At 36.5% G+C, this 16342-nt stretch overlaps 1 protein-coding gene across 6 annotated transcripts in view; it reads left to right on the plus strand.

Annotated features, from left to right (window-relative positions):
• ARHGEF12 (Rho guanine nucleotide exchange factor 12) overlaps nucleotides 1–16342 on the plus strand; it is a 247618-nt gene that overhangs the window by 102641 nt on the left and 128635 nt on the right. For 3 of the 6 annotated variants that reach the window (XM_037153636.2, XM_037153638.2, XM_037153633.2), the window contains 6 exons: nucleotides 9293–9391; nucleotides 10015–10064; nucleotides 11840–11897; nucleotides 13193–13371; nucleotides 15115–15231; nucleotides 15367–15486. In XM_037153636.2, the coding sequence (XP_037009531.2) occupies nucleotides 9293–9391; nucleotides 10015–10064; nucleotides 11840–11897; nucleotides 13193–13371; nucleotides 15115–15231; nucleotides 15367–15486 (623 nt within the window). The remainder of the gene's footprint in view (nucleotides 1–9292; nucleotides 9392–10014; nucleotides 10065–11839; nucleotides 11898–13192; nucleotides 13372–15114; nucleotides 15232–15366; nucleotides 15487–16342) is intronic. The other 3 variants (XM_037153637.2, XM_037153639.2, XM_053672626.1) reach the window with 2 other exon arrangements.

Raw genomic sequence — 16342 nt, forward strand, 5'->3', positions numbered from 1 at the left:
GGGAGGAAAGGTTTCTGATCTCTCAAAGGAGAAGGGCCAAGACCCTTTTCCTCAGTGGGCTTTTATTGGGTTCAATTTGCAGAGGAATACAGGTAAAGCTCATCAATCATTTTCAGGGAGTAAGGATCAAACAATAGATAACATACAGAGAACTACAAGGGCATATTCTGAGTCAGGGTCTATTAGCTAAAGGGCTACAAAACTTTGGGAAATAAAGTCATATTCTGCTTAGATCCTTATCAGAAAATTGAGAGCAATTTTAGCAGTGAAGGTTTCACAGGATTTTATGCATTCTTTCTTAGGCTTCATCACCTGGGGAACCTACCCTTTCCAGCACAGGCCTGCACCGCCCTCGGTTATTGTTTCAGGCTGTCAGGCAGGGGAAGTAAGGCAGTCAAGAGATTAGGAGACTTCTTGCAGACAAAATGGGGACTCAGGCTATGTCAAAGCTGAGGGGCAGGGGACCATCGCCCCCTTTTTCAATAGCCCCCTGAGTTTTTCCCTGAAGGACCTCTCATGATTGTGCCTGTCTTAGGTCATTTGTCTTTTGAGGAATCTTACCCATCATTGGCTACCCTATCATGCACTGGGGGCCAAGCAGGGTGAAGTAAAAGGGGCAGAGGTGGCGTCTCTGCCAGCGAGATAAGCTTTGTCTCCTTAGTGGCTTATGGTCCAAAGGTCGCTCACTCAGCCTTAGCCATGGAGAGGTTACTGCTTCTAAAACCAGGCAGGGCAGTTCCCAACATCCATTTGCTTGGAATATTTGTTTCCAGCCCTTCACTTTCATTTTCTGTAAGTCTTTTGTTTTCAAGTGGGTCTCTTGTAGGCAGCATATGTGTGGGTCATAATTTCTTATCCATTGAGCTATTCTGTGTCCTTTGATTGGGTCATTTAATCCATTTACATTTAAGATTATTATTGATAGGTACTTATTCATTGCCATTGTTTTGTACCTGCGTTCCTCTCTCTTTCACTATTTTTTGTCCTGTTCTTAAAGTACACCCTTCAGCATTTCTTGCAGAGCTGGTTTGGAGGAGGTAATATTCTTTGAGGCTTCTTTTCTCTGGAAGCTCCTTATTTGGCCTTCCATTTTAATTGAGAGCCTTGTTGGATAAACTAGTCTTGGTTGCAGGCTTCTAGTTCTCATACTTAGAATATTTCTTGTCATTCCCTTCTGGCTTGGAGCATTTCTATTTAGAGGTCAGCTGCTAGCCATATTAGGGCTCCCTTGTATGTTATTTTCTGTTTCTCCCTTGCTGCCTTTAAGAATCTTTCTTCATCCTCTAATTTTCCATTTTAATTATGCTGTGTCTTGAAATGGGCCTCTTTATGTGCCTCTTGATTGGGACTGTGTTTACTGGATTTGTGTGACTTTTTCTGTCATCATATTAGGGAAGTTTTTCATCATTACTTTTTGAAACAGATTTTCTGTTCCTTGCTCTTCTTCTTCTGGTATCCCTATTATATAGATACCACTATGTCTCATGTTGTCCTGCATTTCCCTCAACCCCTCTTTGTTCTTTCTGAGTCTCTTTTCCTTTTCTTGCTCTTTCTGGGTGTTTTCTTCCATTTTGTCCTCCAGTTCACCTGTCCGATCCTGTGGTTCATCTAGCCTGCTTTTGATTCCTTCTACTGTATTCTTCAATTCAGAAATTGCATTCTTCATTTCATGTTGACCCTTGTTTATTTGGCCATTGTTTCTATATCCTTTTTCATGTTGATACAGTTTTCAGTGAGTTCATTGTAGTTTCCCCATAGTTTTTAGTAATTCTCTGTGAGTTCATTGAGCTTCCTGATAACCATTGCTTTGAACTGAATATTTGATAGTTGACTTGCCTTTCTTTCATTTAGCATTCTTTCTGAGGCTTCCATCCTTTCCTTTCATTTGGGGATTCTTTCTTTGTCTTCCCATTGTTTGTGAGACTCTTCTTGTTAGCCTCAGCTTCTTAAATTGATCTGTTCTGACTCCCTGGGTTTATGGTGTGAACTTCTATGGAAGAAGACCTCTTGAGATTCAGCGGTGCAGTCTCCTTGATCTCCTGAGCTCACTGGTCTTGGTCTGTCATTTATGTTTGCTCTCTGTATGTCTTTGGTTTTTTATTGTTGTTGGGTCTTTCTTTGGTGGGTGCTTCCCTCCAGCTGGTTAAATGATGGTTACTCCATCCTCCAAGTCTTGTATTCTGTTGTACAGGTGTGGACAGGTTTTGTTGAAGCTGGTTTTTCTGTCAGTACTAGGATTTGAGGGTTCTCTCTCATTCTTGTTCAGTTTTTTGTTCTGTGTAATTTCTTCAGTATTCAATTTTATTTCCATAATGGTCCTGGGTTGAGGTTAGTGTGGATTTCACTCCCTCCTTCAACTTCATTCTTATCTGTTGGTGGTTCCTTTGTTAGTGAGTTTCCTCTTCCAGCCAGTGTACTTGTGTTCACAGCTCCCACCTACCCTTCTCTGTGATCATTTGGACAGGGGAGGCAAAATGGTTTAAGACAGCTGGGAGTGTATTCCATGGTATTTAAAGTACCAACTGGTAGAGAAGAGATAGGACATCCTTTGGATATGTATAGTGTTCATTCAACTAGCCACGTTTTAGAAAGGGTGGAAAAAATATGATACTGTTGTGTGTGGGCAGGGGTCGTGAATTGGTTTTAGAAAGCAGTGAGCTTGTGGGAGGTCAGATTATGAGATATAGTGAGAGTAAAGGATAGAAAATAGGCGTAGTGTGCAAGTGGGTAGTTCACCACAACAGTAATGAATTTCCAGAAACAGTGAAGTGAGCTGAGATCCGGGTGTGGTGCTGTGTAGTATTTACTATTGTATGGAATAGCAATTATTTACAGTACTAATGGAGCAACAGTCATATGACACAATCTGTGTGATCTGAATAACAAGAATAGAAAGTATAAGACCTAGAGTAGTGTGCTAATATAACACAAGTGAAGTGAAAGACGGAAAATTAAAAATACACTATGAAAGAGAACAAGGAAAATCAGTCAAACCAAGCAATTTAACAAACCAAGCGAAGACTAAATAGAAAGAAGAGAAATACAAAAGTACTAATAAAATAAAAGATGAACAAATAATGAAATCATAGTAGTATTTTAAATATACAGTAAGTTCCAAGTTCTCTGGAATAGCAAAGTGAAATCTGTCTCACTGTCACCATTGTTGAGATGAACCCCCTCTGAAGGTCTAACTCTGGTTCTTTCACAGCTCCAGTTTTTAATGTCTCACTTTTGGGGATTGAAAAAAAAGGAATGAAAGAAGAAGGGGGAGGGGAGTCTCTAGCTGGTTTTAATTCAGCCAAGCCTGTTCTGCTGGTCTTCCTGGCTGCAGCAGGGTGAGGGAGGAATTGGTTTAGCTTTTCTCCCTTACTGTGATTTTATGGCGATGAGGTCCGTATCTGAGCTATACTCTTCATAGTTGCCCAGCCTCCAGCCCAGTTCCTCAGTTCGCTCCCAGGGCTCCAGTGCCCTTCTGCGTCCAACGTAGCAATCAGTCCACTAGTTGTGCTGTCCTTGAGGTACACCGTTTAGGGACAACTCACACACTACTTGCTCTTTGCTGTCCTCCTTCCTAGGGACTCTCAGAGTCTCTTCAGAATAGTTCAGCTCCCCCATTGAGTTCAGTGTTTGGGGGGATTGCTGACTCTCTGAGCCATGTTGGTCTCTGCTGGGTTGTCTCACCTTGCTCCTAGTGAGCCTGTGGGCCCTCAGTGCAGGGTTGCTGCCCTGGTGGAACTGAGGGATCACACCTCCTGTACTGCTGTGCCTAGGCAGTGGGGTTGGGCATTTGGTGCCTCTGGGTAGCACTCTGTCAGGGGCTGCTGGCTGTATGCTCGGTCTCTGCTGCATGGGTGGGATGGGCAGCCAGTCAGCCATGTGGTCGGGCTTGTGCTTTCCCTACCTAGGCTGTGGTCATGAGCGCTGGGCCTTCACTTCTGGGGTGGGATCAGCAGCTGCTGGGTTAGTGGGTCATATGCAGGACATCTCCAGGGCTTCAGGTGTGAGTACTCAACCCCCACCTGGTGCAGAGGGAGCATAGTTGTGGGGCACATGCCAGCTTATACACTGCAGCAGGAGCAGGCCCTTGGGGTGCGTGGTGGCTAAGTTGGTGGCCCACTGATGGGGTCTCCAGTGTAGTTGGGCGCTCTCTGCCTCTGCAGCTGTCATTAGGGATATAGCAGAGGTGGGCCCATGGCTGAGACTGTGGAAGCTGCAGGCCACAGCCTGGGGGTCGGTGGTGGCTGCTGCAGGAGAATTCCCTGAACAGCCCCTGAGTGCCTTGTTTTTTTTTTCTTTTTGAAAAATTCCTCCTGTTCAAGCCTGCCACTCCAAACAAGCACCTGGCCTCTCACAGCCCAGCTCCCCAGCCAAACCCGGGACTCACTGGGTCAGGGTCCATCATGGCCCAACTCTTCCCAGTGCATGTCCACATTCTCAGTGGGTGCACACTGCCTCTGTGTATGTGCCACTTTGTCCTTATTCCCCTCAGCAACTTCAAGCATCAAGGTCCATCCCGGTGCTGCTCAAACCTCCTTCTTTGGCAGGGGATGGAGTCGTTACCTGGCTCTCTCCCAAGAATCTTGTAGCAGACCCTGAGGGCACAAGGCCTGGGGATGCAGTCACCCTGGTCCCTGTGCTGGTCCCAGGGACCTTACTGTTCCAAAGCAATCTCCTACCATCTAATTTTTCAATGTTCTATACAGTTTTGGCCTCCAACCTTTACCTGTGCTGGTCCCAGGGACCCTATTGTCCAAAAACAATCTCCTACCATCTAATTTTTCAGTGGTCTATACAGTTTTGGCCTCCAACCTTTATCTGAGCTCCATTAGCTGTTCACTTTGTTCCTCAGAAGATTGGCTAGGTATTCCATCTGTAGGCCAGAGAAAGTGGCCTCTGCTCCTATGTATTTCCCTGCCATCTTCCCCCTCAAGAAACATGTAATTTGATTTTGAATCAGAAGGAACATAATAAATCTAAGCATTTGAGAGATTGTATTGTTGAATTTTGAATATCACAGCTTAGTTTTCAGTTAATTAATTTTGTGCAGATAGCGTAGATTTGAAATCTATAGATTCTGAATTGGCCGTATATATAAAGTATGTTTTCTTTTTATATTGGTCTAGTAGTTCTTATATGTTAATCATATTCTCAGTTTAGCAGATGGACTTAAAATAATAATAAATGGACAATAAAGTGGGGTTAGGTAGAGAAGAAAGATGAGTAGGACATAGTTCTTTTATCCTTTTCCTCTTTATCCTTTGTTCCTCATCTTTTGATGTAGAATTAAAAGCAAAACTTATCAGGCTGGACCATTTTGAATTGGAGAAAACAGGTTTACAGTATTTTGAAGAAATCTTATTATATTTACTCAATCCTTAAAAGTCTGTTAGGACCCTAGGCATATTTGTTAGAGTCGGCTGTGTTTGGTGGTTATTTTTTTCCTCTTATATACCTCTCTTTCTGTGATTTCATCCATTCCTAGACTCCTCTAGTTTTGCAATTTTTATTAATTTATTAACAATTTTTTAAAAAGTTTTTTCTATGCCAGAACATGTGTCAGATCCTGAGATAAGGTTATAAACAAGACAGAGCCCCTGTACCCTTGGAGCATAAAATATTATGAAAGCATAAAAACAAATACACATTAAATGGCACTATGGAGTAAACAGAGGGTACAGTGGGTATCTGTAAGAACTCATGTATCCCAGTATGGATATTCAGGAAGAGTTTACAAAGAGGGAGAGGTGTCCAGTTTCTTGAGACCTTCCTGTTGTCTCTCATCTTCTGAAGTTACTGCGAGCATCCTCTGTTCAGTTTTTGTTCTCTCTTCCTCTTTCATCCAAAATTGATTTGCTTGTACAACAGTGTGGTTGTTGTGGGGAGGGGTGCATGTTGGGTGGAGGTGAAAGTGGGTAAAGGGGTATAAATGGTAATGGATAAAATACAATAAAAAATAAAGCAAAAAATAAAACAAATTTGTGACAAAATTTAGACAAAAATATAAATGAGGATTGATCTTTTTAGAAGAGAATTTGCAAAAGTGATAGGAGTTTGTTAACAGAAAAATATTTTAAATACATTTTTAATTGAAAACATTGATAGATAAGTAATATGTTTTTGATTAGGAAATTTCAAGGCAAACTACACTCAGTCATAATAAAATGACATTTAACATTTATGAGCCCTTAGTATATGTCAGGCATTAAATTAGTTACTGTATGTTCATTATATTAAAGTGAAATACACAAACATACAGACTCTTAAATCTTCACTAACAAGGAATCAACATTAAGCAGAGGAAGCAGGATAATTCAAATGGGTTATCTTTCCTCTTCCCTCATTACAATTTACTGTTTTATGGGAGTGGTGAATTCAGATGCTCTTTAGTATTTAGTAAGCTCTTGAGTTAAGGGTAACACTTTTTTAATGTTGAAAGTCATTTCTTGGGGTACAATTTACATGAAATAAGATGAATCTGTTTTATATGTGCAGATCACTGAGTTTTGAGAAATGAATATACTCACGTAACTTTTACCTCAGTTAAGGTATAGGATATTTCCATCATCTCCAGAAGTTCCTTAATGTTCCTTTGCAGTCATTCTCCCCATTCTGCTCCTAGGCAATCACTAATCTGATTTGTTATTATAGATTAGTTTTGTCTATTTTACATCACATTCATATAGCTATACTCTTAGCATAAATGTTTTTGCAATTGATACATGAATACATGCATACATGAGTGTGCATGTGTGAGTAGCTCTTGTTTTATTTTCTAGTTTTGAACTTTTATGAACAAAAACTGTCAACATTTGTCTACCAGTCTTTGTGGACATGTGTTTTCATTTCTCTTGTGAGTGAAATTGTCAGGTTATATGTAAACGTATGCTTATTTTTTTCTAAGAAATTTCTGAACTGTTTTCCATAGTGTATCATTTTACACTCCCATCAATATATATGAACATTCTGGTTGTTCCACATTTGTGCCAACATTTGGTATTTTAAGTTTTCTTTCTTTTTTTAGCAATTTCAGTTTATGTATAATGGTATCCTCAGTATGATTTTAATTTGTATCTTTCTGATGACTGCAGACATTGAGCACCTTTGCATGTGCTTATTGCCCATTGCCATATCTTTTTTTGTGATGTGTTTTTTCAAATCTTTTGTCCCTTTTAAAGTGTCTTCTATTTTTGAATTGTAGAGTTGTTTTTTTTCTTTAATTTGGTTATACGTTCTTTATCAGATACTTGTTTTGTGAATATTTTCTCCCAGTCTGTGGCTTGCCTTTTCATTTTCTTAGTGTCTTTTAGAAGAGCAGATGTTCTAAATTTTGATTTCAGTTTACCATTTTTTTCCTTTTACAGTTGATGCATTTTTGCCTCCTAAACAATCTATGACTACATTAAGGTCTTGAAGATTTCTTCAGTGGTTTCTCATGAAAAATTTTACCTTTTTGTTCAGGTCTATGATCTGCTTTAATTTAATTTTTGTAAATTTAATAGTCATATTGTCCATGCTGGAATGTAGTTATATCTGTAGTAGGCACACATATTTGCGATATTTCATTAACAGCAAGAAACCTATACAGGGTCTGTCTGGAAAAAGTACAGCCCTTGTTAATAATAACAATAAGAGTTCATTAATGTAAGCTGGCAGCCAAGGAGAATGGACTGGAATTTGCATGTGTGAACAAGGACGACTTTACTGTACTAGTCAGTGGGGGCCATAGATGCCATTAAGTGAACTTGGGTACAGTGTGGCCATCCCATTCAAAATAACTGAGCGAGTAGAGCAACAATGAATCTGCATCAAATTTTGCATTAAGGTTGAATGTTCCTCCATGGAAACTATTGAGATGATTTAGAAGGCCAAAGCTATGGGAAACTGGTGACTGACAGCTTCATCATGACAGTATCCCCACTGATGCATGATTTTTTGTGTAGAGGTGTTTGGTGAAACATCAAATCAGCAGGTGATTCACTCCCAATACAGATTTGGCACCCTGTGACTTCTGACTTTCCCCAAAACTAAAATCACCTTCAAACAGCTTGAGATCTCAGACTGTCAATAAAATTCAGGAAAACACGATGGGGCAGCTGATAGCAATTGGGAGAACTGTGTGGTCCCAAGATACCTATTTTGAGGGGGATTGAGGGATCACTGTCCTGTTTACAATGTTTCTTTTATGTCCTTCAGTAAATGTCTCTATTTTTTCATATTATATGGTTGAATATCTTTTGGACTGATCTCATACATAGAAATCTATATAAAAATATGCAGTATTTAACATATGCTTTGTTTTGTATACCAGACTTAATGTAAAAAATCATGGCTTAATGTAAAATATCTGTATAAAATATTTTTGAAGTATATTTTTTAATCATCATATACTTGTATTATTTTACATGTATTTATATATTGAGTTTTGGTGAATGATTAAATTCTGTAAAACTGAAAGTGTGTGTTAAATATTTGGTTAACATGGAGTTCAGGATGATCATATCTGATCCATATTAAAACAGTTAGGCACTAATCAGAATTCTTCTATTCCACAACATAGTCATTCCTTTGATTGAGTCCTCTCTCACCTTGCCCTGACAGTTTTCATTTACTTTTTCAACTGGAAAGAAAATGAATTCTCTTGTAGGAATCAGGTCAATATGAAAGAGATAAAAGAACTGGTTGAGCTCACAGATTTTCTTCTTTTCTGCTTTTTTCTCCTTTTTTTTTCTTTGAGCCAAGATCTTTGTTCCCTATGAATTTTTTCATTTTTTTCTCTTTTTTGGGAAAAGAGGTGCACATGCTCTGCAAGCATCTCCTTTCTAAGCATATTTTCCTGAGCGTGAAATTGGATTTCTCTAGAGTTTACTATGGGCTGCTTGTAGCTTAATATTTAGAATATTTTTATTTTGAGGGGAGGATGTTAAACACCAATAAGAGAGCAAAAACACAGGGTTGTAGGGAGGAATTTTGTATTATACAAAGTAGGATAAATGTGAATGTACTTTTCTTCTATCTCCTCTCTAATACTTCATCTTTTCCAGTTTGCCATAGCTGTTTTTAATCTTGGAGCAATTTTATTCTGCCTCTGCAATGAGAAACCAATATATATGACATTGTGATGTTGTAGTATTTGTTTTGTTCATGGAGTTAGTGCCCTTATTTTATATCTGGGTTTCATGTACTACCTTGTATTTCTCCAGAAATAATACATTTCATTACTAATATGTAATTACTGTACTTTTTCTCTTTGTTTTTCTCTTCCTTCTCTTTTTACCCTTTGGTTCTTGAGCAGGTCTCGTTCAGCGTTGTGTGATCATCCAGAAGGATGACAATGGATTTGGGCTGACGGTCAGTGGAGACAATCCAGTCTTCGTACAGTCTGTCAAAGAAGGCAAGACATTTTTCAAATTGTCTTGTCACTTGAAAGCAAACAGTAAAAACAGAAAAGCTTAAATAATGTCTGTTGCCCAGAATAACATAATGACATAGGTTTCAGATTATGTGACTAGTTTTGCTAATTTTGTCTTTAGTGTTGTAGTTTGAGGCATGCATTTCCCTCAGTTGATCTTCTGTGTACTTTATAGTTTTAGAAATCACATAACTCTTTGGTCAAGGTACTTTATGTATCATCACTTACAGAAATTTGTGTTATAAAGATTATTTCGGTAGAAACAGACTAAGCAGATGGTTATAGACTCAAAAATATCTGTTCTTTTTCCAAAACGTTTTTTATTGCTATTGACATTTATTGAATACTTCCTTTATGTTTGGTATGATAATTTGAGGTAGGTATATATTATCCCTATTTTATAAATGATATTGAGACTTAGATTAAAAACCATAAAAACAGTCCAAGGTCACACAACTAGTGAGTGACAGAGGCAGCATTTGAATGTAAATCTATATGACTTTACAGCCCATGTTCTTAAGCAGTTTGTCATGCTGCCTCTGTTTCAAGAAGATTATCAGTCAATTCAAATGAGTTCCATTTTAAGTAATTAATTTCTCTTACAGATGGAGCAGCCATGCGGGCTGGAGTACAGACAGGTGATCGAATCATCAAGGTAAGAAAAAGACTAATATAGAATTTATGGTAGAATTTTTTAAAAAAGCATGTGTTAGCCATAGCTTCATTTTTTTCATGTGGATTTTTATGAAAAGCAACACTTGACATATGATGGGTTTGTGGACTATGAAAACTTACTTATTTTAAAATTAATATAACCCTATACTGAAAGGCATAATAAAAAGCTTGAATAAATAATTTTTTAGCAAGAAATTCTCATCCCACTGAGTGGGACCTCACACAGTTCTCCCAGTCGCCATCAGCAGTCCCATTGTATTTTCCTGAATGTCATTGATGGTCTGAAATCTCTTCCTTTCAAAGGTGATTGTAGTTTTGAGAAAAGCCAGAAATCTGGGCTAAAAGTGGGGCTGAGTCACCTGAGTGATTTGATGTTTCACCAAAACTCTGCCCAAGATGTGCTGCATGCGTGGTTGTGTTGTCATGTGAAGCTGTCAGTCACCGGTTGCTCACAGCTTCAGTCTTTTGAATCATCCAGATAGTTTCCATGGAGGAATGTTCGAGCTTAGCACAAAATTTGATGCAGATTTGTTGCTCTACTTTACTTAGTCATTTTGAATGGGATGGCCACACAGTACACATGCTCACTCAGAGGTGTCTGTCACACCCCACTGAATAGTACACTGAAGTCGTCATTGTTCACCCATGTGCATTCTAGTCCACTCTCCTTGGCTGCCAAATTAAATCAATGTCATGCAAACTGTTCTCATATTAACACTAGCTATACTTTTTCTAGACAGACCTTGTAAAGTAGGTAAAATTTGTTTGAATGGAAATTCGTGAATATATATCAAAAATTACATACTTTCGTTAAGTATATACCTTTGATCAGCAATTTTGCTTTTAGGAATATATGTTAGGAAATAAGTGTACAAACATGAAATGCTATGTATACAGGAAAATTTTTGTCAGCTTCATCATACAGAAAACTTACATATTTTGAACTAGAGAAATAAATTGCATATTATCTGCAGCTTTTAAAAAGAATTTTTGTACCTATAATGAAAGATATCTAATAAAAGGTATTTATTTTCAGAAAAACAATATAACACATATTTACATGTGTCTGTGGTGTATGTAACTAGAATAGTGGTTCAAAGATTAAGTGTGGTTAACAAGTAATCTCTGGTGGTCACAATGAATGTACTTTTACTTATATTTTATATACTGATATATTTGAACTTATAAAAATCGGTATCATTTGTGTCTGAGAAAAAGTAGTTTTAATGTTAGATCCATGTTCAGTATACCTTAATTTGTTTTGTTTATTGGAGACTTTGGTTAACATATCCTACATTTAACTTCTTAAAATTAATTTTCTCTGTAAAGGTTAGGTCATAATTAGGAAACTGAAAGTAAGTTGAATGTTATTTTGGAAATATTTATTTTTTCATGTTTCAAAAATACATTATGATTTTGACAAATTACTGAATTTATAATTATAAGCAAAGAAATGTTTTCTATTTGCAAGAGCCCTCCACTGTGAAAGATTTGTAAATCATTTGCATGATATGTTTTGTCATCTGTCATGGTGAATACATTGTATTGCCCTTTAAATTAAGGCCTTTTGTGTGTTCAAGTTCATTTTGTTTCTGAGTATAACTTATAGAATAATGGAGAAGTGAATATTATACAAATATATGCATAACTTTGTTTACTATAATTGTATATACTGTGTATAGTAATTCCTGAAATCAGTTTACTCATTGTCTCAATAGAATGTATCCAGCATACACTGTTTTTATTTTCTTGCAGGTGAATGGAACACTGGTGACTCATTCAAATCATTTGGAGGTGGTAAAGTTAATCAAATGTAGGTGAATGTTATTCTATTTTGTTTTCCCAATCGCTTAAGCAAGGATTCGTGAACATTTTATGTAATAGTCCATATAGCAAATATTTTAGGCTTTGTGGGCACTACCTGATGCTGTCATTATAGTCTGAAAAGAGCAATAGACATATGTAAATGAATAGGTATGGCTGTGTTTCAATAAAACTTTATTTGCCAAAACAGTCTATGTGCTAGATTAAGTCCCTTGACGAGTGTTTGCTGACTCCTGAATTAAAGAAAAGTCTGAGATGAAAATTCTTAATAGTTATCTTATGTCAACTTCATTTTTTTAGTTGATTATAATATTTTTACTGTGGTAATATTGAAAGTGTATATTTGAAAGAAAGGTCTTAAAGCCACCTAAGAGAGAACTGAATGAGAAATTGGATGCAATGGCCTGGGTGAACTGGAAAACCTTAAAACACATATAAACTTAAAATTCCTCCAAGTCATAGATAGCATTTATGACCACTAGGTGTAAAATTAAAAGAAGTTTTTAGAAACTCAAACATTGTAAAATAACTGAGATCCACAATCAGGTTAAATTGCAAAAAGGTGTGAAATACATTTAAAAGTTCTATTGAAAAATCTAATAAGAGAAAGATTTTTGTCAATTAAAGGTCAGTTACCTTTATTTGGAAAGGCTCATTTCTGCCTGAGGCTAGATAAAAAAATTAATGTCTTCTCTTGAGTATTTCTGGTTATGGTTAATTTTGCTTTTTGTAGTTTTTATTTCCCCCCTGTAATATACCTAGTGAATTTCTGTCTTCCCCAAATTTTTAAAATGAAAACTCAGTGCTTATTTATTGAGTATTTTCCCAGTTTTTGTTGGATATTTTTTGTCAGTTTTATTTTGTAAAGATATTTTTAAATTGCATCATTATATTCTAGAAATTAGTTAAGTTCTGCCTAATTACTATCATCTTAAAATATGATTTTTTTAAATTTGCATTTAAAAAATTAATTAAACATAGCCATTAGTAGATGATTGATTTTTAACTCTTCTATGATTAAAAACTGAGGGTTATCAATTTTATTTTCTTTTAAGTAATAAGTAATAATTTGCTATCTGAAAATGAAGTAATTTTTTTAGATTCTTAGAAGAGCCATAAAAAAGATTAGATTCTTTTTATGTGGATAAGTGATTAGCAAATGATGAAACTTTTGCAAATGACTGGATCTTCTTAGAAATGTCAAAGACTAAGTAGTGAAATGTTGTAAAAATGTTTTTACAATGTTGTTTTCCCTTCATTCCTCTTTTATCTCCTCACCCCAAGCTGGTTCCTATGTAGCTCTCACTGTTCAGGGACGCCCACCTGGGTCAACCCAAATTCCACTTTCTGATTCTGAAGTAGAGCCATTGGTCATTGGACATATGTCTCCCATTATGACATCCCCTCATTCACCTGGAACATCTGGGAATATGGAGAGAATTACCAGTCCTGTGCTCATGGAGGTGAGTGGGGAAAAATCATTGTAAATGCTCAATTGCGTAATGGCTTTGCTTTATATTCAGAATTTTGAAGTACTGAACTGATAAATACATTTAAGTGCAAGATTCTAGAAAGTAACTTTCTAATATAATAATTACATAATGCAGTTGACCCTTCAACAACATGGGTTTGAAATCCACTATATATGGATTATTTTCAATAAAAACATATAGCACTATAAATACATTTTTCTCTTCCTTATGATTTTCTTAGTAACATTTTCTCTACCTTTATTGTAAGAACTCAGTATACATCTAACATATAAAAAAATTGTTAATTAACTTATTGGTAAGGCTTCCATTCAGTAATAAGCTATTTGGGAGTCAGAAATTACATGCAGATTTTTGACAGCCCAGGGGTTGGTACCCCTGACCCCCATGTAATTCAAGTGTGAATTGTAATTTGGAATAGTTATTCAGTATTGAGATAGAAGATTTAATTCAACAAATATTAAATACCTACCATACAGAGAACAGGTTGCCACTCACAAAAATATTTAAGATATCCAGTGTTCAAGGTCCTTATTATCTAATAATACATACTTTGAAAGGATGAGTGTTTTTGTTTGTTTGTTTGTTTACTGTTGAGTCCGTAGTGAAAAAATAATATAGTGAGGAATATCCAACCTTTTGTTGTCTCTGGGCCACACTGGACCACACATTAAATACATTGTGACACATAATCACACACAAAAAAAATCACATAATGTTTTAAGTAAATTGCTGATTTTGTGTTGGTCTGCATTGATAGCCATCCTGGTACTCATGTGGCCCATAGGCCACAGGTTGGACCTCCCTGATAGTGCTTGGCATATAGTAAGTGCTTAATAAACCTTTGTTATTTGAGATTGTACTAAGACTATAAAAGTAATTACAGTACAAAGGCAGAATGTGACCTGAGGGCAAAAAATATTAAATTCTTTAAAGAATTTAAAGGAGGGCAGAAGAGTATATCCAGTTATAAAATGGAAGGACTTTGTGGAGAGCTGTTTTTTTAATTGAGCCTTGAAAAACAAGTAACATTTCAGTGGTGGCAGTAGAAACGAGGGCAACCCACTTACAGGAAGTAGAGTTAGCTAGGACTGTTGTTTACTTGGTGCCTGTTAAGGATTTATGTAATGGGAAATGAGCTTGAAAAAGTAAGACTATTTGTTTTAAAAAATCACAACTACCAGGGTGCTTTACATGGCACTGGATAGGCAGTGACAGCCAGTAAAACTTCTTTTGAGCAAGACAGTGATGCGATTATAACAGGATTTTAGGAAGACTCATTTGATAAAATAAGGGGTTTTGAAATAAGGAAAATGGTGTGAAGTAAATTAGGGAGCTATCTTAGTATTTCAGGTAGGAAGTATTGGAAATTTGAGCCATGCATGTGGATTGATAGTAAAGATCTAAAGAAGGGAAAATATTAATGTTATTTTTATGCTTAAGGCAACTTTATTTTTCCAACTAATACAATATTTAACGTTTCCTTTCCTTCATCTAGTTTACTAAAAGTGAAAAGGGCTGAAATTTCCGTATAGATTTTTATCTTTAGTGTCATGTCTAAAAAAAGTCTAACCTTTTAAGTGCTAGAAATAAAATCTTAATAGGTATTACATATTAGATCTGGGGCATAACATAGTATGTCTTGTTTTTACTGTTTAGTTCTTTCCCTATATTGGTTCTTTTGTTTGTTTGTTTGTTTGTTTTATCTTTTTCTAGGAGGAAAACAATGTGGTTCATAACCAAAAAGTAGAAATTTTGAGAAAAATGTTACAGAAAGAACAGGAACGGCTACAGGTACTAAACTATAGGGAAGGACTGTTTGCAGGCCAAATTGTGAGTTGGTATTTATTATAATCACAATCAAACAGTATTGTAATCAGTCCATAAGCTATTTGATTAAGAATAGACTTCTTGAACTCTGTTTCTTGCATGAGTAATTAATACTAAAATATTTTTACAACTTTTCAGTTATTACAGGAAGATTACAACCGAACACCTGCCCAAAGGTTGCTAAAACAGATTCAAGAGGCCAAGAAACACATTCCTCAGCTGCAAGAGCAGTTATCCAAAGCCACAGGTTCTGCTCAGGTAGCAACACTATTAAAAGCACTACCCAGCTTTTTTGTTGGAGCGTATTCTTTGAGGAATGTGTTAAAGAGTGTTGCACTTGCCTTTTGAAAAGTTGTAATGCTTTTTCTAGCAGGAGGTGCTTTGTAAGATGTTACAGAACTAATGATTAACTAAAAGAAATGTGGGCTTCTGATTATTTGCTGGCTTATGATTTAATGTTTCTTTGTTCCACAATAATTATTTTCTTTAATTATTTTTTATTGATTATGATATTACAGTTTCTCCATTTCTCCCTCTTTATCCCCCCTCTGCCCGGCCCCCAAACTTTCCAGCATTCCCCGCCTTAGTTCATGTCCATGGATTGTACATGTAAGTTTTTTGAGTCCTCTGTTTCCTATGCCATTTTTGATCTCTCCCCATCTATTTTATGTCTACCAAATTATGCTGCTTCTTCCCTCTACCTTTTCTGCCATTACTCCCTTCTCCCTCCCCATTGAAGTATCTGTGTGATCTCCATTTCTCTGATTCTGTTCCTGTTCTAATCATTTGCTTGGTTTTTGTTTCCATTATCTGTCTTTTAGGTTCATTTGTTGATAATTGTGAGTTTTTTGTCATTTTACTGATCATAGTTTTTGATCTTTAGTTCCTTAAGTCCCTTTAATATTTCATATAATAAGGGCTTGGTGAAGATGAACTCCTTTAACTTGACCTTATCTGGGAAGCACTTGATCTGCCCTTCCATTCCAAATGAAAGTTTTGCTGGACAGAGTAATCTTGGATGTAGGTTCTTGGCTTTCATAACTTCAAATACTTCTTTTCCAGCCCCTTCTTGCCTGCAAGGTTTCTTTTGAGTAATCAGCTGATAGCCTAATGG

Source organism: Artibeus jamaicensis, unplaced genomic scaffold (genome assembly GCF_021234435.1).
Source record: "Artibeus jamaicensis isolate MK-2021 breed Jamaican fruit bat unplaced genomic scaffold, CSHL_Jam_final contig_196, whole genome shotgun sequence".
Classification (NCBI taxonomy): domain Eukaryota; kingdom Metazoa; phylum Chordata; class Mammalia; order Chiroptera; family Phyllostomidae; genus Artibeus; species Artibeus jamaicensis.